Genomic DNA, 27,500 nt, shown 5'->3' with positions numbered 1-27,500 from the left:
GCTGAGATTTTTCTGGTTTAAGGTATATTTTAGGACAGTTTCAGGTTTATGTTCATTTCTAGGACATGTACGCACACACTCATTTAAGTCTCACACTACCAACATAATAAGGACATAGTAAATACAAGGACCAAGTTACACACTTGGTACAGTACAAGTCAAGGACACACTAGCCACAGATTAAGAAACACAAAACAGGTGAGACGAATGATGTTTTTGAATCTAAATGAGTCCATCAATGTTTTAAAAGTGTGATATCCTGAAACCAAAGTGCTTTACTCTAGCATTTACAGAAGTAAATGTTCTGGCCTTATTCACAAAAACAAGAGCAGTAGGTTGTTAATTGCAAATCCTTTATATAGTCATATTTCCTGCATTTATAAAAGTGAAGTTTCAATACTTTGCATTAAATAATACAAATCACCAGGAATCCAGCTTTACTTTACTGTTTTTAATTCAGTTCTGAACCACATTTTGATTTCTGCATGCCATGTGCATATCTGCCACATACACTACCAATCTGGTAAACTTAAAACTAGTTTTAATAAGGGCCAATTCACATAATGAAAATCTCATCACCTACTAATCCCATGACTAACTGACTGTCCTAAAATTAGTCACTGTGATCACTACTGATTACATACTGTTCAAAATGGGAAATTATTTAATAAATAAAAATGCACTCAAAAAGGAAATAAAATGAATAAGCAGATGAAGTGCAAACAAAGCAGATAAAGTGCAACGAATTGTCCTGAAAAGTGTAACTGAGGTTAAACAATTTTAAGAAACTTTATTTAAGAAAAATCTTGGAGACTACAAACTCTGTCTTCTTTTCAGAGCCACTATTCGGTTTTTCACATAGTATTTGAGGGCAGTCCAGTCACGGTGTTTAAGAGCATCAGGTTCAGATAGTAGGCATGAGACACAGTCTCTCTTACCAGGAACTTGGCAACTGTTTATAAATCGCATTAGATGTTTCTCAACAGCTTGTACCTCATCATCTGACCACTTCTTCTTGCTCTGTGTGATGCCTGCAGACAAATGTACTGTGAAATGCACTCCCAGTTCTCACACAAGCACAAATACAGTAAATGCTAAATGTTTGAAAACCTATAACTGCAGATTACATACAAAAAAAACTAAACAAAACATAGTTTAAGTTTCTTTACCAGTAGTCTGTGTGGAATGTTGATGACTTTGGTCAAGAGACAAGTCATGTTTCCGCTTCATCCCTTTATTACCCCGATCTTAAAGAACAGGAAATGTTATCTTAAATATAAGTATAATAAAGTGGACATTTCATGAACATGCAAAGACATTGTCATAAGTCAAACCATGAGACAATTTTGATCAAACATATGCCTACATGAAAGATAATGAAGCTAATAGAGGACAAAAAATGAGCTAGCTTACCATGTGGATTTGAGAACTGTGCACTTTCAGAGGGTGATGGTTCAGGAGTTCTGGAGCTACAGCTTGGCTGAGGATCATCTGACTCTGCCTCATCACTTGATGTATCAGCATTAGAGTCTTCAATTTCATCTGATCAAGAAAAAAAAAACATTTGCATACATACATACATACATATATGCACACACACACACACACACACACAGTTTTTACATATTATAAAAGTTCCCTACCTTGTGGATTAATGACAATTTCATCTAACGTAGCACCCTGGAATTCTGATAGTGTCCCTCTTTCCATTGCAATAAGAAGCTTGCTCATTTTGGCAAGTTGCAAAGTACTTTCAGGTAAACGGTAGTATTGGCGATGAATCCTAATGTCATGCCCCAAAAAACTGGCAAGCTGATCCATTTCATTGTCTTTCAAATTCAACACCGTTGACAGAGTTGCAATCTGCTTCCTTAATTTTGTGGATGAAAGGGCTGATGGATTTCTTGCACCACAGGATTCTCCAAACTCACGCAGAACATCTGATCCACGATAAGATGAAAGAGCGTTTGGACGTGCAAACAGGTGTACATTCTCCTCCGGAACCTGACAGATATCTCTATGCTGGACGAGGAGGTCCATGCAATTGACCATATCAGGTGTCAGCAGCACAGCCACCTTCCTGCCCCTCTTGCCACGAATTTCTACTCTTTGGAAGTGTTCACACAGCTTCTTTTCAAAATCACTAAGACCAGAGGCAAGGTCTTCATGAACTGGTGATTTTACTCTTGAAACATAAGACTCCAGCTTCATCCTTGAAGCCTCTCCACCCCTCCTTCTGTTAAAAAGTATGACTTTGGCAAGCACCAACTTGCATAAACTTGCATAGGTTTTGACATCAGAGTGGTCCTTCAAAGCATGCTGATATTTTGTCATCTCAGTATTTAAAAAGGAGTGCAAAGTTTTGACGTCTTCTGTGAAGGGCAAAACCTGAGGTTTGTTCATTTTTGCCTCATTAAGAGTTGTTCCTGCTGCTGCTGAAATGGACTCATTCCATTTATGCTCTTGGAGAACCCTGAAGCTGCGTGCATCCTCAGCCAGCCTCTCTCTGCCCGTTATTATTGCACTGCATTCCACTGAAGTTGCTATTTTTGATAAACTGTGGCCAAGCTTCAGAGCCAACGATGGAATCCTGTAAGTGTTGGTCTCCTCACAATGCCCAGAAACAGCTCTCACAGATTTTATGACATGGGGAAAATTTGATGGCAAGACAAAATCTTCCATAGACCGAATAGGTGTCAGTCTTCTTGCCTCCAAGAGTAGACGTCCCACCTCTCTCATTTTTTGACGAATGTAATCATTCTTTGTGGAACTTGGGTTCAGCTTGTTGAACATCTGTTCTCCAAAAAGTAATATGTATTTATCATTTCTAATTACAGCAGAAACTTCATCATGTTTCATTTGACACATAACAGTTTTCCAAAATGCTTTGCTAACATCAGGAGGAACACGTGCCATGCAGTTGAGTGACTGAACCATCTTTTTTCTATTCCCAGGCTCATCAACTTTAGGGTTCTGTGGACAGTTTCTAATATGCCTCCAGAGTGACTTCCTTGCATATAGACCCTGGCAGTGTATACAGTGCGTAAACTCTTGAGTGGATCCTAGTTTCTGAGGTCTCCTACGGGCAACCAAATCTCCTTTGCCACTACTTGATATCAAAGCATTATGCAAAAAATTGCCTCTGGTGGTCAACAAACGTAATCGAACTCGTCTTTCTTTTGATTTCTTATCAAAGCTGAATGCTTTTGCTACGTCTGGTTCATTGTGATGTACATACTGCAGGTGTCTTGATATTTTAGAGTATGGCTTCTCACAATAAAGGCAGTACTGCTTCTTTGCGTATCGCCAGCTTTTACTTGAGGTTGGCATTGGAACTACATGAACACAACCCTGATCTGAAGGGGTGCTGGTATCAGGTTCTGTAGGACAGCTTTCACGTGAGCTACTTGCATGAATTTCTGAAGAAGACACTTGACACTGGGAGTTGACAGCTTTGACTGCCCCCTTTTGCTGGATTCGTGTTAACACACTGTCTTTATCATTGTTTCTCTTTAGTTTTTTGGGCGAAATATTACTCAGCATGTCAGACCTGCTACAGCTGGAAAGGTCTGAAGATTCACTGTCTATATTTGGTTCATAGTCTTCATCACTGTAGTCTGTACATTCAGAGTAATCAGTGGATTCATCCATGACAGCAGTCTAAAAAGATAGAACAATGAAAAATGCATAGATGACTACTTTTACACTTTTACACCCATCACAAATTACCATATTTTCCGGACTATAAGGCGCACCTAAAAGCCAAAAATTTTCCCAGAAATCGGATGTGCGCCTTATAATCCGGTGCGCCTTATACAAGTACTGAGTTCCGATATCTGACACAGGAACGTAATACGTACAGAACGTACCCCACGTAAACCAATTAAAGAACACTACGTAATACGTACAGTACCAGTACTTACGCTTACCTACAGGTATGCTGCAAAATAACATTTGTTTTTCCAGAACCCTCGAAAATGGCACCAGTGAAGAGACACGTTTACGAGGCACACTTAAAGCTACAGGCTATCAGTTATGCAGCTGTAAACGGGAATAGAGCAGCTGCGATACAATTTGGCATAAATGAATCTGTCACGTAGGGCTACGCCCCCTCTCCTAGCTGTCACTCCGGTTTCCCTTGTTCCCTCGTGTCTGTGTTGTTCCCTGCTCCTCGATCCCGCCCAGCTCGTCTGTTGCCCCGGTTTCCCTTGTCTGCCACGCCTTGTTATCATCGTCCTCACCTGTGTCTTGTTAGTTCCATGTTTATATAGTCCCTGTATTTCCCCCAGTCTGGTTATCGGTTGTTTTGTGCTATGCATGTATCTCTGTTCACGTTCGCGGTCTCTTGTGTTTGTATTCGTGTTTCCCCGTGTGTTTCAGCCTGTTCCGTTTTCCCTGCCGGGTTTTTGTGAGTACTCCTTGTGTTAAAATGTCATTGTTCAATGTTCGGACTCCCTTAATAATCTGACCCATGCCATCCTTTTTGACTCAGAGTTTGGAATTTCCCTTAATAAATCTCGCTTTCCTCAGCGTTTGTGTCCGCCTCCCTGCTCTGCGCTACGCAGAACGTTACAGAATCTATGGTTTGGAAATGGACGAAACAGGAAAATGAACTGCGTCAAGTAAAGAAGTCGAGACAGAGATTTCATTTCGTTTTCACTTTTTTCCACACATCACTATCCCTGCTGATCTGACTATGTGTGCTCATCTCACAGACAACGTTAAAAGGCAAGTGAAGAAAATTAATTCTGAGCTTGCCGTCATTCCGGGAGGATTAAACAAACAACTCCAACCGCTGGACATTGGCGTAAATGGGGCATTTAAAGTTGCCAGTGGCGTGGGAGCAATGGATGATAGACGGCGAACACACGTTTACTAAAACTGGAAGGCAGCGGCGGGCGAGTTACGAGTTATGCCACCGTTTGTGAATGTATTGTGGACGCGTGGGCCAAAGTTTCTGCTGTAACTGTTGTCCGAGCTTTCGCGAAAGCCGGCCTCATTGCTGAACAGCTACCTGGCAACGAGACTGACTCAGACATTGATGAGCGGGAACCCGGAGTGCTCGTTAGTGAAATTGCGCAGCTTTTTAATTCAGACACAGAAGATGAGGACTTTGATGGATTTGTGGGAGAAGAGGAGAAGAAAATTGTGTGTGTTTTGTCAAGTAGTATAATAAACTTTTAAAAATAACCGTTTCGCGTCCTTTACTTTTCTTGTAGACCGTATGTTTTAGCATGTGCCTAATATGGTGCCGTACAGAATACCGGTAAGTACTGTACAGAAATAGTGTCCGTAATTGAGACTGTGCCTTATAGTACGGTGCACCTTATACGTGGGTCAAATACAGAAAGAGACCCCGTAATTCAGAATGCGCCTTATAATACGGTGCACCTTATAGTCTGGAAAATATGGTATCTGAAGGGATCTGCAGATGTATGTAGCAATGTAATGTAAAATTAATCTCCTACAAACAGGCTTTTGCAATTTGAGTAGGTCAACAAATCTCACAACACAACGCAATTGAATGTTATTTTAAGACTTCCAAAAAGCACTTGAAAGAAATTATCAGATTAAAACTTGTTATAAATGTGTTCATATTATACTAAGTAAATATATTTCTAAAGAATGCACAACCAACTCAAATTTACCCATTCAGCAGGAAGGACAGGTGTGCACCCATCAGAAGCCAGTGAGGGTTCAGGTTCACCAGGAGATCTGGTCATTTTGTCTTCTTGCATGTCACTGCTGACATTCTAAATGAACACACATATTTCATAATCACCATTAATAATGCCACAATAGCAGAAAAAACACAATTAGTAGTTAAAGCAGGATCAATTACAGTTTATTAAACATCAATTACGCCAAGGTGAATAATTAGGACCACACACACACACACACACTTTCAGGTCCAGTCCAATATCAGGACAAGTTACACTTCAAGCAGGTCGGAATTGGTAAATATGCTCTCTGCACATCTCAACTATTGTAAAACTATGTAAAAATAAAAATTCCATTGCTATCAAATTTACCCATTCAGCAGGAGGGACAGGTGTGCACCCATCAGAAGCCAGTGAGGGTTCAGGTTCACCAGGAGATCTGGTCATTTTGTCTTCTTGCATGTCACTGCTGACATTCTAAATGAACACACATATTTCATAATCACCATTAATAATGCCACAATAGCAGAAAAAACACAATTAGTAGTTAAAGCAGGATCAATTACAGTTTATTAAACATCAATTACGCTAAGGTGAATAATTAGGACCACACACACACACACACTTTCAGGTCCAGTCCAATATCAGGACAAGTTACACTTCAAGCAGGTCGGAATTGGTAAATATGCTCTCTGCACATCTCAACTATTGTAAAACTATGTAAAAATAAAAATTCCATTGCTATCAAATTTACCCATTCAGCAGGAGGGACAGGTGTGCACCCATCAGAAGGCAGTGAGGGTTCAGGTTCACCAGGAGATCTGGTCATTTTGTCTTCTTGCATGTGACTGCGGACATTCTAAATGAACACACATATTTCATAATCACCATTAATAATGCCACAATAGCAGAAAAAACACAATTAGTAGTTAAAGCAGGATCAATTACAGTTTATTAGACATCAATTACGCCAAGGTGAATAATTAGGACCACACACACACACTTTCAGGTCCAGTCCAATATCAGGACAAGTTACACTTCAAGCAGGTCGGAATTGGTGAAATATGCTCTCTGCACATCTCACCTATTGTAAAACTATGTAAAAATAAAAATTCCATTGCTATCAAATTTACCCATTCAGCAGGAGGGACAGGTGTGCACCCATCAGAAGCCAGTGAGGGTTCAGGTTCACCAGGAGATCTGGTCATTTTGTCTTCTTGCATGTCACTGCTGACATTCTAAATGAACACACATATCATAATCACCATTAATAATGCCACAATAGCAGAAAAAACACAATTAGTAGTTAAAACAGGATCAATTACAGTTTATTAAACATCAATTACGCTAAGGTGAATAATTAGGACCACACACACACACTTTCAGGTCCAGTCCAATATCAGGACAAGTTACACTTCAAGCAGGTCGGAATTGGTGAAATATGCTCTCTGCACATCTCACCTATTGTAAAACTATGTAAAAAAAAAAATTCCATTGCTATCAAATTTACCCATTCAGCAGGAGGGACAGGTGTGCACCCATCAGAAGCCAGTGAGGGTTCAGGTTCACCAGGAGATCTGGTCATTTTGTCTTTTTGCATGTCACTGCTGACATTCTAAATGAACAAACATATTTCATAATCACCATTAATAATGCCACAATAGCAGAAAAAACACAATTAGTAGTTAAAACAGGATCAATTACAGTTTATTAAACATCAATTACGCTAAGGTGAATAATTAGGACCACACACACACACACACACTTTCAGGTCCAGTCCAATATCAGGACAAGTTACACTTCAAGCAGGTCAGAATTGGTGAAATGTGCTCTCTGCACATCTTAACTATTGTAAAACTATGTAAAAAAAAAAATTCCATTGCTATCAAATTTACCCATTCAGCAGGAGGGACAGGTGTGCACCCATCAGAAGCCAGTGAGGGTTCAGGTTCACCAGGAGATCTGGTCATTTTGTCTTCTTGCATGTCACTGCTGACATTCTAAATGAACACACATATTTCATAATCACCATTAATAATGCCACAATAGCAGAAAAAACACAATTAGTAGTTAAAGCAGGATCAATTACAGTTTATTAAACATCAATTACGCCAAGGTGAATAATTAGGACCACACACACACACACTTTCAGGTCCAGTCCAATATCAGGACAAGTTACACTTCAAGCAGGTCGGAATTGGTGAAATATGCTCTCTGCACATCTCAACTATTGTAAAACTATGTAAAAATAAAAATTCCATTGCTATCAAATTTACCCATTCAGCAGGAGGGACAGGTGTGCACCCATCAGAAGCCAGTGAGGGTTCAGGTTCACCAGGAGATCTGGTCATTTTGTCTTCTTGCATGTGACTGCTGACATTCTAAATGAACACACATATTTCATAATCACCATTAATAATGCCACAATAGCAGAAAAAACACAATTAGTAGTTAAAGCAGGATCAATTACAGTTTATTAAACATCAATTACGCTAAGGTGAATAATTAGGACCACACACACACACACACACACACACACACACACACACTTTCAGGTCCAGTCCAATATCAGGACAAGTTACACTTCAAGCAGGTCAGAATTGGTGAAATGTGCTCTCTGCACATCTTAACTATTGAAAAACTAGGTAAAAATAAAAATTCCATTGCTATCAAATTTACCCATTCAGCAGGAGGGCCAGGTGTGCACCCATCAGAAGCCAGTGAGGGTTCAGGTTCACCAGGAGATCTGGTCATTTTGTCTTCTTGCATGTCACTGCTGACATTCTAAATGAACACACATATTTCATAATCACCATTAATAATGCCACAATAGCAGAAAAAACACAATTAGTAGTTAAAGCAGGATCAATTACAGTTTATTAAACATCAATTACGCCAAGGTGAATAATTAGGACCACACACACACTTTCAGGTCCAGTCCAATATCAGGACAATTTACACTTCAAGCTGATCAGAATTGGTGAAATATGCTCTCTGCACATCTCAGCTATTGTAAAACTATGTAAAAATACAAATTCCATTGCTATCTTAAACATTATTGGCAAAAACTAAATGTGTTTAGTACATAGAAAAATGTTAAACAGCAAAACAAATACACAAACAATTAGGACATCACACAGACAACTGTTATGACATTGTAGACTCTACACCAGTCTAAAAATTTCCCATTAAGAATTTTTTGCCATCAACCTTCAGAAAATTTATTAATAAAAAGTCAAAGCACATTAAGGCTTAGCAGGTTATTTAAATTTCACCCCAACAGTGCCTCTGAATGTTATTTCAGGACATCTAAGTGAGTGTTGAGTATATAGACAGATTGTACCTGTGAAATAGTGTTTATTTGTTCCAGTCTCTCAGAAGCCAGAGAAGGTTCAGGTTCACCAAAACGTTTTTTCTGTAACATGTCTTTCTTGGAAATATTAACTTTAACCTTTTATGACAAAACAAAGTCAATTAGTATACAAAATCATGTAAAATTGTGTAACATTTTACTAACATTCAGCTAAACACCGTCATCCATCACATTTCTATCTCAGATACAAAAACAAACTACCCAAACAGGTGCCCAAATATGGTGCAAGAGATGATCGTTCCCATATATTGTTTTTCAGTGTTTTTTTTTACTCACCAGTGAACGCCACGGCCAAGCACTGTCTCCATAATCGTATGTTATTTCTTCCCCCGGGAGTATATTCTTGATCGCGAATAAACACAGGTGTGGCCTGCCATTAACTACAATTTTCTTCATTTTACAGTTGGCATTTTTTGCATCATCATTCACAAGCCTGCCAAGTGTTCCATCCTCTTCAGAAGCATCAATGCTGAAAGAAACATTCTTATCTTAGATGTATTCCACTCAATACATGAACATTGATGGATTAGTAGTACGTTACAGGAAATATACCAATTGCACAAAATATTTTAATATCTACTATAGATAAACCCCTGAAAAAATAAAAATACAAATCAGCACATTTCAGGCACAATGTGATTTTATCTTGCATGCAAGTTAGCAACTAGACTAACAGAGAAATGTTTAGAAATTTACAGCGTGACGTACCACCATGAGCTTCCATTCCACTCAAAGTCAAACAAAAACCCATTTTGTTTTTCTGTATATCTTCTTTGTCTTTTAAAACTCTCCTTTTGTGAAATAAGTTTTCCTTTATATTCAAGCACAAAGCATCCACTCTCAATGTGCATGAGGGCAAACACTCCCCTTCCTAAAATAGAACAGAAATTAAATGTAGAGGACATTTTTGTTTAATTTAAAGACAATGAATCTAAAATGCAAAGATTTTGGAGGATGCTGCTGCTAAATAAAGAGCTCTAACATGTACATTGATCATGTAAGCAGAGGACAGTAACGACTAAGCATCTTCAGGCATCAAATAGAAATGGTTGTATAAAATAACCAACAAATTATTGGGTTAAAAAAAGTAATTGAGATATATGTTGCAAAGGGCTGCAGAACAGTACCCAGGGCTGCTGGATCTAAAGCTGACAAGGATATAATCTGCTACGGTACATTTCAAAACTAGTTGGTCAGGGTGTAAGGATGAGGTTGGTTGGTTGGTCAGGGTGTAAGGATGAGGTTGGTTGGTTGGTCAGGGTGTAAGAATGAGGTTGGTCAGGGTGTAAGAATGAGGTTGGTCAGGGTGTAAGAATGAGGTTGGTCAGGGTGTAAGAATGAGGTTGGTCAGGGTGTAAGAATGAGGTTGGTTGGCTGGTCAGGGTGTAAGGATGAGGTTGGTTGGCTGGTCAGGGTGTAAGGATGAGGTTGGTTGGCTGGTCAGGGTGTAAGGATGAGGTTGGTTGGTTGGTCAGGGTGTAAGGATGAGGTTGGTTGGTTGGTCAGGGTGTAAGGATGAGGTTGGTTGGTTGGTCAGGGTGTAAGGATGAGGTTGGTTGGTTGGTCAGGGTGTAAGGATGAGGTTGGTTGGTTGGTTGGTCAGGGTGTAAGGATGAGGTTGGTTGGTTGGTTGGTCAGGGTGTAAGGATGAGGTTGGTTGGTTGGTTGGTCAGGGTGTAAGGATGAGGTTGGTTGGTTGGTTGGTCAGGGTGTAAGGATGAGGTTGGTTGGTTGGTTGGTCAGGGTGTAAGGATGAGGTTGGTTGGTTGGTCAGGGTGTAAGGATGAGGTTGGTTGGTTGGTCAGGGTGTAAGGATGAGGTTGGTTGGATGGTCAGGGTGTAAGGATGAGGTTGGTTGGATGGTCAGGGTGTAAGGATGAGGTTGGTTGGATGGTCAGGGTGTAAGGATGAGGTTGGTTGGTTGGTCAGGGTGTAAGGATGAGGTTGGTTGGTTGGTCAGGGTGTAAGGATGAGGTTGGTTGGTTGGTCAGGGTGTAAGGATGAGGTTGGTTGGTTAGTCAGGGTGTAAGAATGAGGTTGGTTGGTTGGTCAGGGTGTAAGAATGAGGTTGGTTGGTTGGTTGGTCAGGGTGTAAGGATGAGGTTGGTTGGCTGGTCAGGGTGTAAGGATGAGGTTGGTTGGTTGGTCAGGGTGTAAGGATGAGGTTGGTTGGTTGGTCAGGGTGTAAGGATGAGGTTGGTTGGTTGGTCAGGGTGTAAGGATGAGGTTGGTTGGTTGGTTGGTCAGGGTGTAAGAATGAGGTTGGTTGGTTGGTCAGGGTGTAAGGATGAGGTTGGTTGGTCAGGGTGTAAGGATGAGGTTGGTTGGTTGGTTGGTCAGGGTGTAAGGATGAGGTTGGTTGGTCAGGGTGTAAGGATGAGGTTGGTTGGTCAGGGTGTAAGGATGAGGTTGGTTGGTTGGTCAGGGTGTAAGGATGAGGTTGGTTGGTTGGTCAGGGTGTAAGGATGAGGTTGGTTGGTCAGGGTGTGGCCACTCTGGGATCTCTGTGCTTTACACCGTGGTCCCGGGGGAACTGAATTTTCCACTTGTGGGATCAATAAAGTTTAAGTTTAGTTTAAGGATGAGGTTGGTTGGTCAGGGTGTAAGGATGAGGTAATAAAGCTAGAGTGGAGTCCGTGAGTTATAGTTACACAGGGTGCCTTATAGCATAGGTGGACATTAACAGTGCAAGTGGGGCTGGGGATGGCGTTAGTCACTGGGTGTGTATAACGTATCAAGGGGCGGGTGTGACGCAACCGCAAGTTTTAAAATAATTTATTAAATGAAATAAACACAATAGAACCAAGGAGAACAATCAGGTAGAAGGGGATGTACACTAAAGGGTACATAAACTTAATGACACAGCAAACAAGCAACACACTACCAGAACAAAAATATTAAACATGCTACCAGAGACCTAGTTCAACTCAAGACGACAGACATACAAGCAACCATGAATGCATATTTCTAATATAATCAACCGAGATAAAAGAACAGAATAAAACATACGGTTTTAAACACTAGGGGTACAGAACACAGGAATCTAGTTACTGTGTTCGTGTTATATTCTTAAATGCAGAACACTTATCGGGAGGGTGGAATGACGGAAGGACAACGCTAGACTGAAAGCATAAAACTACGAGAGAATAACCAGGTAGGGAACACTAGATCAGGGAAAATAGACTATGGCAAAAGACAATGAGCTCAGAGGGAAACAGAAATGTCACGGGCAAGTAGGAAACATGGTAAGGAACATAAGGAAGACCAAACAGAACTGACCAAACCGGAATACTGGGGAAGCAAGGGAGAAACGATAAGCAGGCAAGGAGAGATCAGCGCACGGGAAAACAGGTAGATGTAAAAACACAAAGCACTCTAGAAAACGTAACCTAGACAAAGACAGAGAGACTACACGGAATGGAGAGCAGAGCAAGGCAGGGCAGGATAAAGGAGTACTCACAAACACAATGACTGACGCAGATGGCTGAAACAGAAGGACTAAAATACACTGGGACAGGGAAACTAAACAAGACACAGGTGGGAACACTGAGGACAGGGGCGTGACAGACAGAAGGGAACTATGGCAATGGGGAAACAAGGCAGGACAATCGAGGGGGGCGGAGTTGGGCATGACAGTGTGCCAGTATGGATCTATTCTGTAATTAGTGTTTGATGATGAAATAGGTAAAAATTTATATGGAACTGGTGGGACGGAGTACACATTAACGGTGTCAATGGGGCCAGGTGTAGACTGGGTATGGTGGTGTGGGCTTAATGTAGTGAAATGTGGATGAAGAGATGTGTCTACTTGAAAACCTTCAATTAAGAACTTCACCTTCATGTGCTAAACCAAATCATGAAGTCATTAAGGAAAACTCATGAATTAAGGCTTACCTTTATATGCATTTATGAGTCTTTCTTCAAACCAAGGTTTATCTTTTTGAGAAATAACATGCCCAGTAGCATCTTCTACCGGACTAAGCCTGGTTCTTCTTTTTGACATGTTTGTACAGGATTGTCTAGGGACAATAAAATTCTGAATTACATGGAAATAAACATTAAATGTTCATTCATTTTAGGTCAGCCTAAAAACATCTTAATTCCAATTCCAATCTTAATTCCAATAAAAAATTCTAGAAGCATAATAACTTCAAAACAAACACAAAAAGGCCCTCGTGCTTTTCAGAATACTGGATGTTCTTTTTGAATATGTAGACCAGACACTGACAATTTTTACAGCTTTAACTTAAATATGTTGCCTTTATGTTGATCGCCTCTAAAATATGTATTTGGAAATATCAATACATAAATACTTTAGATAATTCCAGTAAGTGAATGTCTGTTTATCGTTGCTTCTTTAAAACTGCAATTAACCATTATTTCCTAAACTAAAGTTGAGTTAAAAAAAAAAAAAACAAAAAAAACCCTATTTTCACAGCACTATTTATAAAGCGATTCGTTCTCACAGAATACCTCACTCTGCTTCCTCTGCTCCCCTCCCCCACTCTGCAAAGCTCAAAACGTAACTGGCACCCCTCCCCCATTCTAATGCGGACAGGATTAGGGTTAGCGTATTACGGATCTCAATCGACTAAGTATTTGGAATATTTCTGGAAATGTTCAAAATATACATTTTCCTAACAATTAAATAAGTTATATATGTGTAAATATATGTTTAAATTCAGCACAACTTTCTGACGTCCGCCATTTCACAACTGCAAACGTCACCAGTGCACCTTCCCCCACCCGAACAGCAACTTGCACTGCCCAGCTAAATCCCTCAAAGTTCAGAACTCGCCACTCTAGCCCTAACCCTAACCCTAACTCCTCCCCCTCTCTGCTTAGTCTCCACCCCTCCCCCACTCTGCAAAGCTGAGAAACGTAACTGGCACCCCTCCTCCCCCATTCTAATGCGGACAGGATTAGGGTTAGCGTATTACAGATCTCAATCGACTAAGTATTTGGAATATTTCTGGAAATGTTCAAAATATACATTCAAAATATACATTTTCCTAACAATTAAATAAGTTATATATGTGTAAATATATGTTTAAATTCAGCACAACTTTCTGACGTCCGCCATTTCACAACTGCAAACGTCACCAGTGCACCTTCCCCCACCCGAACAGCAACTTGCACTGCCCAGCTAAATCCCTCAAAGTTCAGAACTCGCCACTCTAGCCCTAACCCTAACCCTAACTCCTCCCCCTCTCTGCTTAGTCTCCACCCCTCCCCCACTCTGCAAAGCTGAGAAACGTAACTGGCACCCCTCCTCCCCCATTCTAATGCGGACAGGATTAGGGTTAGCGTATTACAGGTCTCAATCGACTAAGTATTTGGAATATTTCTGGAAATGTTCAAAATATACATTCAAAATATACATTTTCCTAACAATTAAATAAGTTATATATGTGTAAATATATGTTTAAATTCAGCACAACTTTCTGACGTCCGCCATTTCACAACTGTCTCCACCCTTCCCCCACTCTGCCGTGTTGAAAAAGCATGTAATACCGCTCGCGCAAAGGAACTGAAACGGAGCCAGAGTAAAGCTGGGCATACACTGTACGATATTTTAAATGGTGTACTCAGCTCCATCTCAAACTGTACGACTAAATCGCAGGGTTTAAAAGGAGAGTCGGCTCGTAGAGCTGCTTCAACAGTGCGATACTCTCACGAGGAGCGATTTGAATATCAAACATGTTTGATATTCTTGCGACGCTGCGATTTCTGATCGGGAGTTGGTCGTGAGGTGTGAATCGCTCCTCGTTTACCTGTGTAAACTATACGATGCACGACACGCGATTGAGCCGAAACTCAGCCCGATCGCAAAGATAGTCACACGAGTGAAAAATCGGCTGAAAATGGGCCAAAAATCGCACAGTGTACGCCCAGCTTTAAGCGGCGTGTAACAAAAACCCAATTATGATGACTGACGAGAGCTGAATCGACCAAGTGGAGATTTGGATATATCTAATTCGAAGATGTCAAATTTATTACATAATTTATATAAAAACAACTACATAACACGGATCCCCTGCTGTTACTTATACTGATAAAATAACTCGTAAAGAAATCCAAGTCTGATAAACTGGACGGACACTTGCCAGGTTAAACATACGAATTTAACAGCAAAGTGTTTCACTCTAGGTAACGCATTTAAAAGCAATTTGTTCTAAGCGCATGAAGAAAGAAAAACAAATTAATATAGACACGTATATAATAAGGTTGTCAAATACTCTAAAAACATTAACAAGAAAAAAATATGTTTTTTAACTTACCACATCCACGCAGGTAATAAAAGCTCTCCGTCCAACTTCTCCAATTTTCCCGGGAAAAACGTGACGTAATTTTGCCGCGAACGCTCGAATGATTATTTGTTTATCTAATGAGTATTGGATGGATTGGATGCTTCCTAGTAGACTACTGACGTCACATCCGGGAATAGCTGACGCGTCTTCCGAAGTGTGCGTGGCTTTGCTTGCAGTTCCTCAATAATCCGCTGGTGGCGTGCACACACTTCAGCCAAATTGCCACACCCACACCCAGATTTGTTCTGACGATTGTTAAAATTTAGTACTTTCGCGATATCAATTACAGAGATACATTATACCTCTCTGAACACCGTAGCATCGTCAGAAAAGTTAGGACATGGTTTTTGGTACTGACTTTTACATGAGTCCTAACTTCGTGACTGTGTATTATGACATTTGTACTGATTTTTCACAAAAACAAACACACACACACACACATACACACACACACACATACACACACACACACACATACACACACACACACACACACACAAAAACACAAACACGCACACACATGCATACACACACATATACACACACACACATATACACACACACATACACACACAGAAACAAAAACATGCACACATACACACACAGACAGAAACACACACACACACACACACATACACACACAGAAATACACACACACACACAAACACACACAAACACACACATCATGTCACACACACATGCATTTAAAATGATCACTAGTGCAAATCACTTCTGGAGAGTTACATCAGTACAAAACTGAGTGGTTCAATACGTTGAACTAAACCACAAGGTCATTATTTGGGTTTCTAAACTTGATGTTAATATAGAGGAACAGATGTCAGATCAGCATGAACCTAAAGCACATGGTGAAATGTTTGGTTCTGATTGGACATCTGTGCTGACACTATGACCTTAAACTGTAGTTATAATCATGATTTCAGAACCTAGCAGGGAAGATACAGTATACTTATAACCACTCTACACACTACACACATATAAACATGCTACCGACTATAGACACTGACTTACTTTGTTGCAATAAGAAAGAAACCAACAATTTAAAATACAAAAACATGTTTATCTACCTGCACTACACATCTTCACCAGAGGGGGAGCTCACTCCACTGTCACAAAGCGCTCATGATCACTTTATTACGCAGTCCTCACTCTTGTCCTCAGTACAGGGCAATTTACAGTGACCCAGTGTGCAAACGCTCAAACCCAAGCGCTCAAATTCAGATGCTCAAACCCAAGTGGATGAACCTTTTTCAGTCAGCGGCTTTGGGTTGAGTTCAGCTCTTTGTCTTCATTTTGAAGGAATAACATAACAGCTCCCATAACTCCCAATAACAGCTCCCATAACTCCCATAACTCATATAACAGCTCCCATAACTCCCAATAACAGCTCCCATAACTCCCATAACAGCTCCCATAACTCCCAATAACAGCTCCCATAACTCCCATAACTCATATAACAGCTCCCATAACTCCCATAACTTCCTAACAACTCCTATAACTCCCATAACAGCTCCCATAACTCCCAATAACAGCTCCCATAACTCCCATAACTCCCATAACAGCTCCCATAACTCCCAATAACAGCTCCCATAACTCCCATAACTTCCTAACAACTCCTATAACTCCCATACCAGCTCCTATAACTCCCATAACAGCTCCCATAACTCATATAACTCATATAACAGCTCCCATAACTCATATAACTCATATAACAGCTCCCATAACTCCCATAACTCCCATAGCAGCTCCCATAACTCCCATAACAGCTCCTATAACTCCCATAACAGCTCATATAACTCCCATAACAGCTCCCATAACTCCCATAACTCCCATAACTCCGATAACTTCCATAACAGCTCCCATAACTCCCATAACAGCTCCCATAACTCCCATATCTTCCATAACAGCTCTCAAAGTATTTCCCAGTGTAAGAAGATTGCTAGTAGCAATGACACGTCTGTGGGAGACCCGCTCAGACACCCAGCGTGTCAGGCCTGGATCGTCCTGTCTGGACACCATGACACTGAACTCCAGTGCTTCAGGGAGCTAACGCTAACAGACACATGGAATGTAGTTCATCCTGATTCCTGCTCATGCTGCTTTTAGAGTGACAGGACGTCGTGTACTAATTCTCAGTGATTCTCTGTCCTCACCAGCTCAGTGGGGTTTTACCTCCTGTCTCTGCTAGCGTGACCACCTGAATGAGACATGCTTCAGGGACATTAGCAAGCCACGCCCACAGACAACAGAACAAACTCACAGAAAGAATGATATTACATCCTGTTAACCCATGTGGAATTATTTGCTGCTATTCTGAAATATGATTGGGGACAGTAATTGACAGGCATCTTACCCAATAGAGAGTCAGTTCCGTTCCTCGGCATGGCATGTGGGTAGCTGTGATAGGCTGGTGGAGAGTGTGATGGAGAAGGGTGGGGAGACTGGACTGGGGACCACAGCTCCTGTTGGGAAAGAACAAACCCCCTTAAGAACAAACCCCCTTAAGAAGAACACGCCCCTTTAAGAACAAACCCCCTTAAGAACAAACCCCCTTAAGAAGAACACGCCCCTTTAAGAACAAGCCCCCTTAAGAAAAAGTCCCTTAAGAACAAGCCCCCTTATGAACAAGTCCCTTAAGAATAAGTTCCCTTATGAACATGCCCCCTTAAGAACAAGTCCTCATGTGATGTCAGTGATCTCACCAGTGTGTCTGTGCTGGTGTGAGTGAGGTCTGTATTCTTACTTGTGTGTCTGTGCTGGTGTGAGTGAGGTCTGTATTCTTACATGTGTGTCTGTGCTGGTGTGAGTGAGGTCTGTATTCTTACATGTGTGTCTGTGCTGGTGTGAGTGAGGTCTGTATTCTTAGATGTGTGTCTGTGCTGGTGTGAATGAGGTCTGTATTCTTACATGTGTGTCTGTGCTGGTGTGAGTGAGGTCTGTATTCTTACATGTGTGTCTGTGTTGGTGTGAGTGAGGTCTGTATTCTTACATGTGTGTCTGTGCTGGTGTGAGTGAGGTCTGTATTCTTACATGTGTGTCTGTGCTGGTGTGAGTGAGGTCTGTATTCTTACTTGTGTGTCTGTGCTGGTGTGAGTGAGGTCTGTATTCTTACATGTTTGTCTGTGCTGGTGTGAGTGAGGTCTGTATTCTTACTTGCGTGTCTGTGCTGGTGTGAGTGAGGTCTGTATTCTTACATGTGTGTCTGTGCTGGTGTGAGTGAGGTCTGTATTCTTACTTGCGTGTCTGTGCTGGTGTGAGTGAGGTCTGTATTCTTACTTGAGTGTCTGTGCTGGTGTGAGTGAGGTCTGTATTCTTACTTGCGTGTCTGTGCTGGTGTGAGTCAGGTCTGTATTCTTACTTGAGTGTCTGTGCTGGTGTGAGTGAGGTCTGTATTCTTACTTGCGTGTCTGTGCTGGTGTGAGTCAGGTCTGTATTCTTACTTGTGTGTCTGTGCTGGTGTGAGTGAGGTCTGTATTCTTACATGTGTGTCTGTGCTGGTGTGAGTGAGGTCTGTATTCTTACTTGCGTGTCTGTGCTGGTGTGAGTGAGGTCTGTATTCTTACTTGAGTGTCTGTGCTGGTGTGAGTGAGGTCTGTATTCTTACTTGCGTGTCTGTGCTGGTGTGAGTCAGGTCTGTATTCTTACTTGAGTGTCTGTGCTGGTGTGAGTGAGGTCTGTATTCTTACTTGCGTGTCTGTGCTGGTGTCTGGGTGTCTGAGAGTAGGTCTGTCTGCAGTAGGCCAGGGGGTGGGGCCTGTAGCGGAGGAGAGGGGCGGAGTCTGGGTCTCCCTGCTGTGTGAGTGGTTTGGGTGCCGGCCCTCCCCTTCACTCTTTATACCCACAAACACCGGCAGAGGCAATTCTACAGAGAGCAGCCAATCACAGGAGAGAATACACACACACACACACACACACACACACACACACACACACACACACACACACACACACACAGGTAAGTATTAAAGACATATACCTACTCAACTGTAATGTATTTCATAATGTATTATTCAACATTCATAAATGAGTTATACATATTTTACACCCATATCATTACCTACGACCAACAAATCTGTTTATAAGCCATTTCATTGGCTACCGGAAACGTAAATGAAACATGAAACAATGAATGTCTAACAGTGGTCTTCTGTGTTCTTCAGAAGACCACAGTCTCACCCACGTCTGGGCACGCCTGGACACCCATGTCTGAGCACTGACCTCAGTCTCACCCACGTCTGGGCACTGACCTCAGTCTCACCCACGTCTGAGCACTGACCTCAGTCTCACCCACGTCTGGGCACTGACCTCAGTCTCACCCACGTCTGGGCACTGACCTCAGTCTCACCCACGTCTGGGCACTGAACTCAGTCTCACCCACGTCTGGGCACTGACCTGACTGTATGCCCCTGACGGATGGAACGTGTCTTTATCCAGCATTATCCTGCGGGTTCAAGCAGAGGTCACCTCAACAAGGCCTCTTTTGTCTGAGTGTGCACATGTATGTCTGAGCGTGCACGTGTATGTCTGAGCGTGCACGTGTATGTCTGAGCGTGCACGTGTATGTCTGAGCGTGCACGTGCTTAGTCCACTCTTGGCAGTCTTGCGGCTGTGACCTTGTGAGCAGGTGTGAGTCTGCGTTCTGTGTTAGATAATAACCCACTATGACCTCACGCTCACCCAGATCACCCTGATCACCCCTGTGGTGTGAGTCCCAGCTTGGCTTCTTGATGTCACGATGCTGTTGTATGTCATCCCAGCAGCTGTGTTAGCATGCATGCTAGGCGCTAACCAAGCTGCTGTCAAACACACAGCAGTGGGAATGTGATCTAGGTTTCTCTCAGGGAAGAAAGGACATGATAGTTGATGCAAATCTTCCCAGAAGCCCCGGGCCCCTCAGGGAGCCTCAATGCCTGTGTAGGAGGGGCCTGAACCTGATGACCTCAGCCAGGTTAACATGGTGATCAACATCGTTGATCAGTTTAAACAGTGTCTGGTGCTAAATAATTAGGAAGATAAACTGTGAACTAGGTTTCCGATCTTGTTTCGACAATACAATAATTATTTTACATCAGTGTCCGTGTCTTACGGACATATCAGTCAAATGCATATCGATCTTGGAAATTTGTGTTCTCCTAAACTCCATATACTGTGAGTATTATAGTGCTATTATAGTATATATATACAGTGGGGAAAATAAGTATTTAGTCAGTCACCAATTGTGCAAGTTCTCCCACTTAAAAAGATGAGAGAGGCCTGTAATTGACATCATAGGTAGACCTCAACTATGAGAGAAAAAATGTGAAAAAAAATTGAGAAAATCATTTTGTATGACTTTTAAAGAATTTATTTGCAAATAATGGTGGAAAATAAGTATTTGGTCACCTACAAACAAGCAAGCTTTCTGGCTGTCACAGACCTGTAACTTCTTTTTTAAGAGGCTCCTCTTTCCCCCACTCATTACCTGTATTAATGGCACCTATTTGAAGTTGTTAACAGTATAAAAGACACCTGCCCACAACCTCAAACAGTCACACTTCAAACTCCACTATGGTGAAGACGAAAAGGCTGTCGGAGGACACCAGAAACCGAATTGTAGGCTGGGAAGACTGAATCTGCAATAGGCAAGCAGCTTGGTGTGAAGAAATCTACTGTGGGAGCAATAATCCGAAAATGGAAGACCTACAAGACCACTACTAATCTCCCTCGATCTGGGGCTCCATGCAAGATCTCAGCCTGTGGGGTCAAAATGATCACAAGAACGGTGAGGAAAAATCCCAGAACCACAAGGGGGGATCTAGTGAATGACCTGCAGAAAGCTGGGACCAACGTTACAAAGGCTACCATCAGCAACACACTACGACGCCAGGGACTCAGATCTTGCAGTGCCAGACGTGTCCCCCCGCTTAAGCCAGGCACGTCTGAAGTTTGCTAGAGAGCATTTGGATGTTCCAGAAGAGTATTGGGAGAATGTCATATGGTCAGATGAAACCAAAGTAGAACTATTTGGTAAAAACACAACTCGTCGTGTTTGGAGGACAGTGAATGCTGAGTTGCATCCAAAGAACACCATACCAACTGTCAAGCATGGAGGTGGCAACATCATGCTTTGGGGCTGTTTCTCTGCAAAGGGACCAGGACGACTGGTCCGTGTACATGAAAGAATGAATGGGGACATGTATTGTGAGATTTTGGGTGCAAACCTCCTTCCATCAGCAAGGGCAATGAGGATGAAACATGAGGAGATCTGCATGGAGGAATGGGCCAACATACCAGCAACAGTGTGTGCCAACCTTGTGAAGACTTACAGAAAACGTTTGACCTCTGTCATTGCCAACAGAGGATATACAACAAAGTATTGAGATGAACTTTTGTTATTGACCAAATACTTATTTTCCACCATTATTTGCAAATAAATTCTTTAAAAGTCAGACAAAATGATTTTCTCAATTTTTTTTCACATTTTGTCTCTCATAGTTGAGGTCTACCTATGATGTCAATTACTGGCCTCTCTCATCTTTTTAAGTGGAAGAACTTGCACAATTGGTGACTGACTAAATACTTATTTTCCCCACTGTATATATATAGTGCTTATAGTGCTACTATATAGTATATAGTTGATGTCATCCTGCTCTGAAATTCCACTGCCATCAGAGTGCTTCTGAGCTTCACACAAAGCTTCCCAGGCTCCGCCCAGACCCCCGCCCAGTCCCACCCAGGCCCTGCCCACTTTCAACTCTCTTCCCGTGGCTGATCCACTTACCACCTGAGATGCTCTCCAGACGCACGGGCAGGCCAGACTGGGCCGCGGCAAGCAGCTTCAGCGCCACGTAGAACTGGCTAGTGGAGAAGAAACCCAGGTGCTTAGCACCACACACCTCCGTCACCTGGAGAGGTCAGAGGTCAGAGGGCAGGGGCTGTCTGTCAGAGGTCAAAGGATCACGTTCTCAGAAGTTTTATTTTGCTGGCATGCTCCAACAGTGAATGTTACTGTTCACACCTCAAACACCTCAAACTCAGCCTCTCAGATTCCACACCTGATTCTTACCTGAGTCACCTGCTGGCACTAGAGTGTGGGGGCAGAACACGGCACGGTGTGGCACCATGGTGGTGAAAAGTGGTAACAGTAGAAAACGTGTAACCGTCTATAATACAATGTGATAAAGCAAATTGTACATGAACCAATTGGTGGCATCAGACACGTTTACCCAAAGAGAAACGTGTCTGATGTAACTTACTACAGAGGCAGACTGAAACATGGGCACACTACTGGTGACCCGATTCCCTCGCTCGGAAGATAAACCACACTACTGGTGACCCGATTCCCTCGCTCGGAAGATAAACCACACTACTGGTGACCCGATTCCCTCGCCCGGAAGATAAACCACACTACTGGTGACCCGATTCCCTCGCTCGGAAGATAAACCACACTACTGGTGACCCGATTCCCTCGCCCGGAAGATAAACCACACTACTGGTGACCCGATTCCCTCGCTCGGAAGATAAACCACACTACTGGTGACCCGATTCCCTCGCTCGGAAGATAAACCACACTACTGGTGACCCGATTCCCTCGCTCGGAAGATAAACCACACTACTGGTGACCCGATTCCCTCGCCCGGAAGATAAACCACACTACTGGTGACCCGATTCCCTCGCTCGGAAGATAAACCACACTACTGGTGACCCGATTCCCTCGCCCGGAAGATAAACCACACTACTGGTGACCCGATTCCCTCGCTCGGAAGATAAACCACACTACTGGTGATCCAGGAGCCGATTACATTTAACAAGCTGTCAAGTGTCTAGTAATTCATCAGAGCAAGTGGAATTGTTGAAGAAGGTAGAAATGCCTTAAACGAAACAGACTTAAGTGCCTTATCCCCCCCCACACCACTCATGGTGTTGCTGCATACTGATAATGTAGCTCTCTCACTCACTCTATCATTCTAACATTCTCTCCATCTTCCTCACTCTCAGTCTCAAACACACTCTCTAACTCTCACTCACCCTTTCCATCACTCCATCTTTCTCCCTCACTCCCCCTCACTCCCCTTCTCTCCCTCTCTTACACTCCCCCTCACTCACTCCTTCTCTCCTCACTCTCCTCCTCACTCTACTCACTCCCTCACTCACTCCTTCTCTCCCCTCACTCCCTCACTCGCCTCATGGCTCACTAAGCATGAACTATCTGGATCTCACAGAAGTTCCTCTCTTCTCCTTTTCTTCTCCTCTCTTCTCTTCTCATCTTTTCTCTTTGTCTCTCAGAAGTGATTCTCTTGACTTGCACCCAGGCTGGTCTCTGCTCCAGGGTTTAGGGTTTAGGGTTTAGGATTTAGGGTTTGAAGGCTCCAGATGCTCAACAGGATGAGTGAGCGGAAGAGCTGAGATCATCTGAACGTCGGCTGCTCCTGGGCTGCTCCTGAGCTGTGCTCAGCTTCCTGACATGGGCGGCGTTGTGGCCCCGGTCCAGTTTCCTGACGCTGCTCTCACCAGCTCAAAGGAGACTGCTGACAGCAGCACCACGGGAGAACGGGTCTCCGGCCAAAGAAAGCAGGGGGCGGAAACTCATTTAGGCGTGAAATGAAACCGAGCACTTATGTGTGAAGCATCATAAAGACCAAGCACCACCTCATTCATTGGCTGAAAGGTTTGCTCCGCCTCCCTGGGGCCAACGATGCCCCCGCCCCCAGTGTCCATCTGAGGCCTTTCAAAGCCCATTTAGTCTTTTAAAAATACATGAAGCTTCTTGGCTTCAGTTCATTCTTACTGGCCTGTGCCAGTATTACAGAGAAACTCCCTTTAAGCTTGTAGAGGTGCCAGTGTGACGTGATGAGCAGCCCACATTCTTCACCTTGCCAGGACGCAGAAAAACACAGTCACCTGACCTGGAGCATCAGCCAATACAGCAGAGCAAACGCCCAGAGGATCTGAATTGATCCGCACTGTTAAATATAGATCTGTTCTAATATTATCTAATATATCATTCTAATATTATCATGCCTTGCCATTTGAACTTGAGTGTCATAAGGGGGGAAAAAAGCAGTCAATATCTGCCCCATCCTGTCAGAGGAAGGCTGTCTGAGGCGTCTGCAGGAACAAACGCCTGTTGTGGTGACGGACTGTTGGTCCGGGCCAATCACTAGGCCTGCTGCGGTGATGGCATGGTGACCTTGAGCCAGCCAATCCCAAAGGCTTCCTCTCCTAGGCTCAGGAAACCGTATTTCTTCCTTTTTTACCCACAATGCCAAGCACAATTAAACCTCTTACACAGCTTACATCCGATCCCAGCCACCACTAAAAATATACTAGAGGCATATCAAAGAGCAAAAACATTGTTTTCAAATGCACAGTGACTGACCACTGTACGCTTCTGAAAAGGTAATTCAACACGGGTTAACTAAAAGAGTCTGAATGAGGTGGTTTATTCTGTCTTCAGGGAATGTAAAGTGCTACTGCTTATTTTATGACATTAAGCTGTGAAATATGATTTTAAGAGTTCAGCCACAGAGACAAAATCAGTTAATTCAGGAGGACTGAATTCCCATTTTTTCCATTCTGTCATCAGGATTGATCAGGGGATTATAATAGTGTAAAGGACCTGAGAGAGATCTCTCCAATTCTCTCTCTCTATCTCTGTGTCTGTCTCTCTGTCTCCCTCTGACTGTGTCTCTCTCTGTCTCTTCTCAGTCTCTCTCATGGTTTAAGATGCACTCATGAGTCACAAACAGCCCACTGTTGACAGTAACCGAGGTGGCGTGAAAGGTGACAGATCACAGCAGTTCAACATCTCACCTTTCACATTCCACGTTGTCGCTATCACACCCTCCCTGACTCCATGTGCTCCTTGTTTTCTCTCATTTAGTTCTCAGTCCTGATCTCACCTGTCCCTGTTTGATCTCACCTGTCCCTGTTTGATCTCACCTGTCCCTGTTTGATCTCACCTGTCCCTGTTTGATCTCACCTGTCCCTGTTTGATCTCACCTGTCCCTGCTTTATCTCACCTGTCCCTGCTTTATCTCACCTGTGCCTGTTTTATCTCACCTGTCCCTGCTTTATCTCACCTGTCCCTGTTTTACCTCACCTGTGCCTGTTTTATCTCACCTGTCCCTGTTTGATCTCACCTGTCCCTGTTTGATCTCACCTGTCCCTGCTTTATCTCACCTGTGCCTGTTTTATCTCACCTGTCCCTGCTTTATCTCACCTGTCCCTGTTTTACCTCACCTGTGCCTGTTTTATCTCACCTGTCCCTGCTTGATCTCACCTGTCCCTACTTTTTCTCACCTGTGCCTGTTTGATCTCACCTGTCCCTGCTTTATCTCACCTGTCCCTGCTTTATTAGTCTATATGCTGTGTCTGTGTTTCATACACACTGTATGAATGAACTGTGTGAATGGATCTATGGTATCTGTAGTTTTTTCATGTCTTTTCCGTTTCTGTTACCCTGTTTATTCTTTAGATTTTTGTACTTTGTATTCTGTTCGTGTGCTGATCCTTCTGTTCTCTTCTACCAGAGCTGATCTTGACTCGCCCTAATAAATCTCTTAATAAATCTCTTAATAAATCTCTTAATAAATCTCTCACTCCACGCTCAGTGCCATCAGAATGAAAAGCCCTTGTGTCGTTTAGGAATACGATGAAATGCTTTGTCAGGTTGTATAATGGTATAATGGCGTAGTCTGTGTTCTGATGACTAAGGTTTTGATGACAGTGATGAACATCACTCGTTAGGTCCCTTTATATCCCTTCGGCTTTCAACTGCTGTTCATGGGTCTGTAATGTTCAGTCTAAGTTAAACTCTCCCTGTGTTGTCTCCCTTATTTCTGTGCTGTATCATTCAACGTTTCTGTTAGTGATATATCGATTTTAGCCTTGTGTTGTTTGTTAGTGAGTCCACTTTATTTCCTAGACCTGTTCTTGTGGTTATTGTTCATTTTTGCTTCGGTTCATGTCGTCCTCGACGGGTTCTTCAAAAAGATCTCACACAGTTTCCGCCCTCAAATCTCAGAGTTAAACCAAGTCAGAGAGGTAGATCAGAAAAAGAGATAAATACATTCCCTTCAAGGCTGTCAAGGAGGCGGAGTCATATAGCCACACCCCTCTGCTCCGCCCCCCGCCCAGCTGCAGGCTAGCAGGGAATCAGTCCAAGATAAAGGCTTGAGGCACAATTATCACGCTCACTGTATATGCCTTGTCATCAAGATGCAGTCCTGGACCGAACATACTCTATTTAGTGACAGATTCTGGGAGCCCTGTGAGGTCCAAGGGGCCTCTGACATCTTCTCCCAGCACACCACTGGTCCTTGAACTGAGACGTGACCTTTGTCATGATACTTAAAACATTTGGCCCATGTCAACGTAGCTCAGCTCCTTACACCCGCCCTTTGTACTGCTCCCAACCAATCAGCTTCAGCAATGACGATCCGCCTTCTGCCTGGCATACACAACCCCACCCCTTAACAAATAAAACAGAAACAAGACACTCTGTGTCTTTCACGTCACCTGACGGAGGTGTTAATGCTGTGGCTGAATGGCTCTATTTTAACACAGCATCTGTATATATATGGACACATTTATATGAAACATCACTTTACAAAGTGACTATACCTTTGAAGAAACTAACTGTCAGCATTTTTATAAGCAAGCTTTCAAAGCAAGTAAAAGTAGTTCAGACATCATGCACACACACAAACACACAAACACACAGAAATGTGTGTGTAATGTGTCAGGGTGTCCAAAATCATGACACTGTGCATCTGTAAAAAGAACCAGCACCCATCCACAGTCTAAAGTATTAGCTAAATTAGCACCACTGTAACACAGGATCAGCAAAACATCAAAGACCAGCACAGAACAGTCTAGAACATGGCAGAGCGTGTGCAGAATCTGGACCTCTGAGCAAGGGAAGAGAGACATGGACTGGTACGTCTTCCTGAACCCTTTGGTCAACGTTTGCCATCTGTTCAACACAGTGAAGGCAACTGGTTCTTCAGGTCTGATGACTTCTCTGCATGGTCTGCTGAATGACCCCATGGTGCGCTAGTGCCTGAACCATTAGTTACATCTGTGGTTGGTAGAGTGCTCAGTGGAGTGTTTAGTAGACAGTCATGCTGTGTGATGTTTCAAAGAACTGGAGGTTAT

General features: G+C 42.8%; 2 protein-coding genes across 3 annotated transcripts in view; both read right to left on the bottom strand.

Moving 5' to 3' along the window:
• Positions 1–27,500, bottom strand: part of reps2 (RALBP1 associated Eps domain containing 2) — a 52,430-nt gene that overhangs the window by 13,871 nt on the left and 11,059 nt on the right. For both annotated transcript variants that reach the window (XM_076990145.1, XM_076990144.1), the window contains exons 2-4: positions 22,123–22,246; positions 19,049–19,224; positions 17,716–17,824 (exon numbers count right to left, since the gene is read on the bottom strand). In XM_076990145.1, coding sequence (XP_076846260.1) covers positions 17,716–17,824; positions 19,049–19,224; positions 22,123–22,246 — 409 coding nt within the window. The remainder of the gene's footprint in view (positions 1–17,715; positions 17,825–19,048; positions 19,225–22,122; positions 22,247–27,500) is intronic.
• On the bottom strand, positions 526–7,234 carry LOC143491291 (uncharacterized). The gene is made up of 9 exons (XM_076990146.1): positions 7,171–7,234; positions 6,794–6,898; positions 6,415–6,519; positions 6,033–6,137; positions 5,649–5,753; positions 3,551–3,660; positions 1,414–1,542; positions 1,170–1,247; positions 526–1,031 (listed from the first exon to the last, which is right to left on the bottom strand). The coding sequence occupies exons 2-7, from the start codon at positions 6,881–6,883 to the stop codon at positions 1,539–1,541; spliced, it is 519 nt and encodes a 172-aa protein (XP_076846261.1). The 5' UTR covers positions 6,884–6,898; positions 7,171–7,234; the 3' UTR covers positions 526–1,031; positions 1,170–1,247; positions 1,414–1,538.

This window comes from Brachyhypopomus gauderio, unplaced genomic scaffold, assembly GCF_052324685.1.
Source record: "Brachyhypopomus gauderio isolate BG-103 unplaced genomic scaffold, BGAUD_0.2 sc73, whole genome shotgun sequence".
Classification (NCBI taxonomy): domain Eukaryota; kingdom Metazoa; phylum Chordata; class Actinopteri; order Gymnotiformes; family Hypopomidae; genus Brachyhypopomus; species Brachyhypopomus gauderio.
The sequence above is the reverse complement of the archived record's forward strand: the minus strand, read 5'-3'. Positions and strand labels throughout refer to the sequence as shown.

Coding starts and splice junctions, on each gene's coding strand:
- LOC143491291 (XM_076990146.1), bottom strand. CDS start 6,883: ATGCAAGAAGACAAAATGACCAGATCTCCTGGTGAACCTGAACCCTCA. Junction 6,520..6,793: donor CTGTCCCTCCTGCTGAATGG/GTAAATTTGATA, acceptor GTGTTCATTTAG/AATGTCCGCAGTCACATGCA. Junction 6,138..6,414: donor CTGTCCCTCCTGCTGAATGG/GTAAATTTGATA, acceptor GTGTTCATTTAG/AATGTCAGCAGTGACATGCA.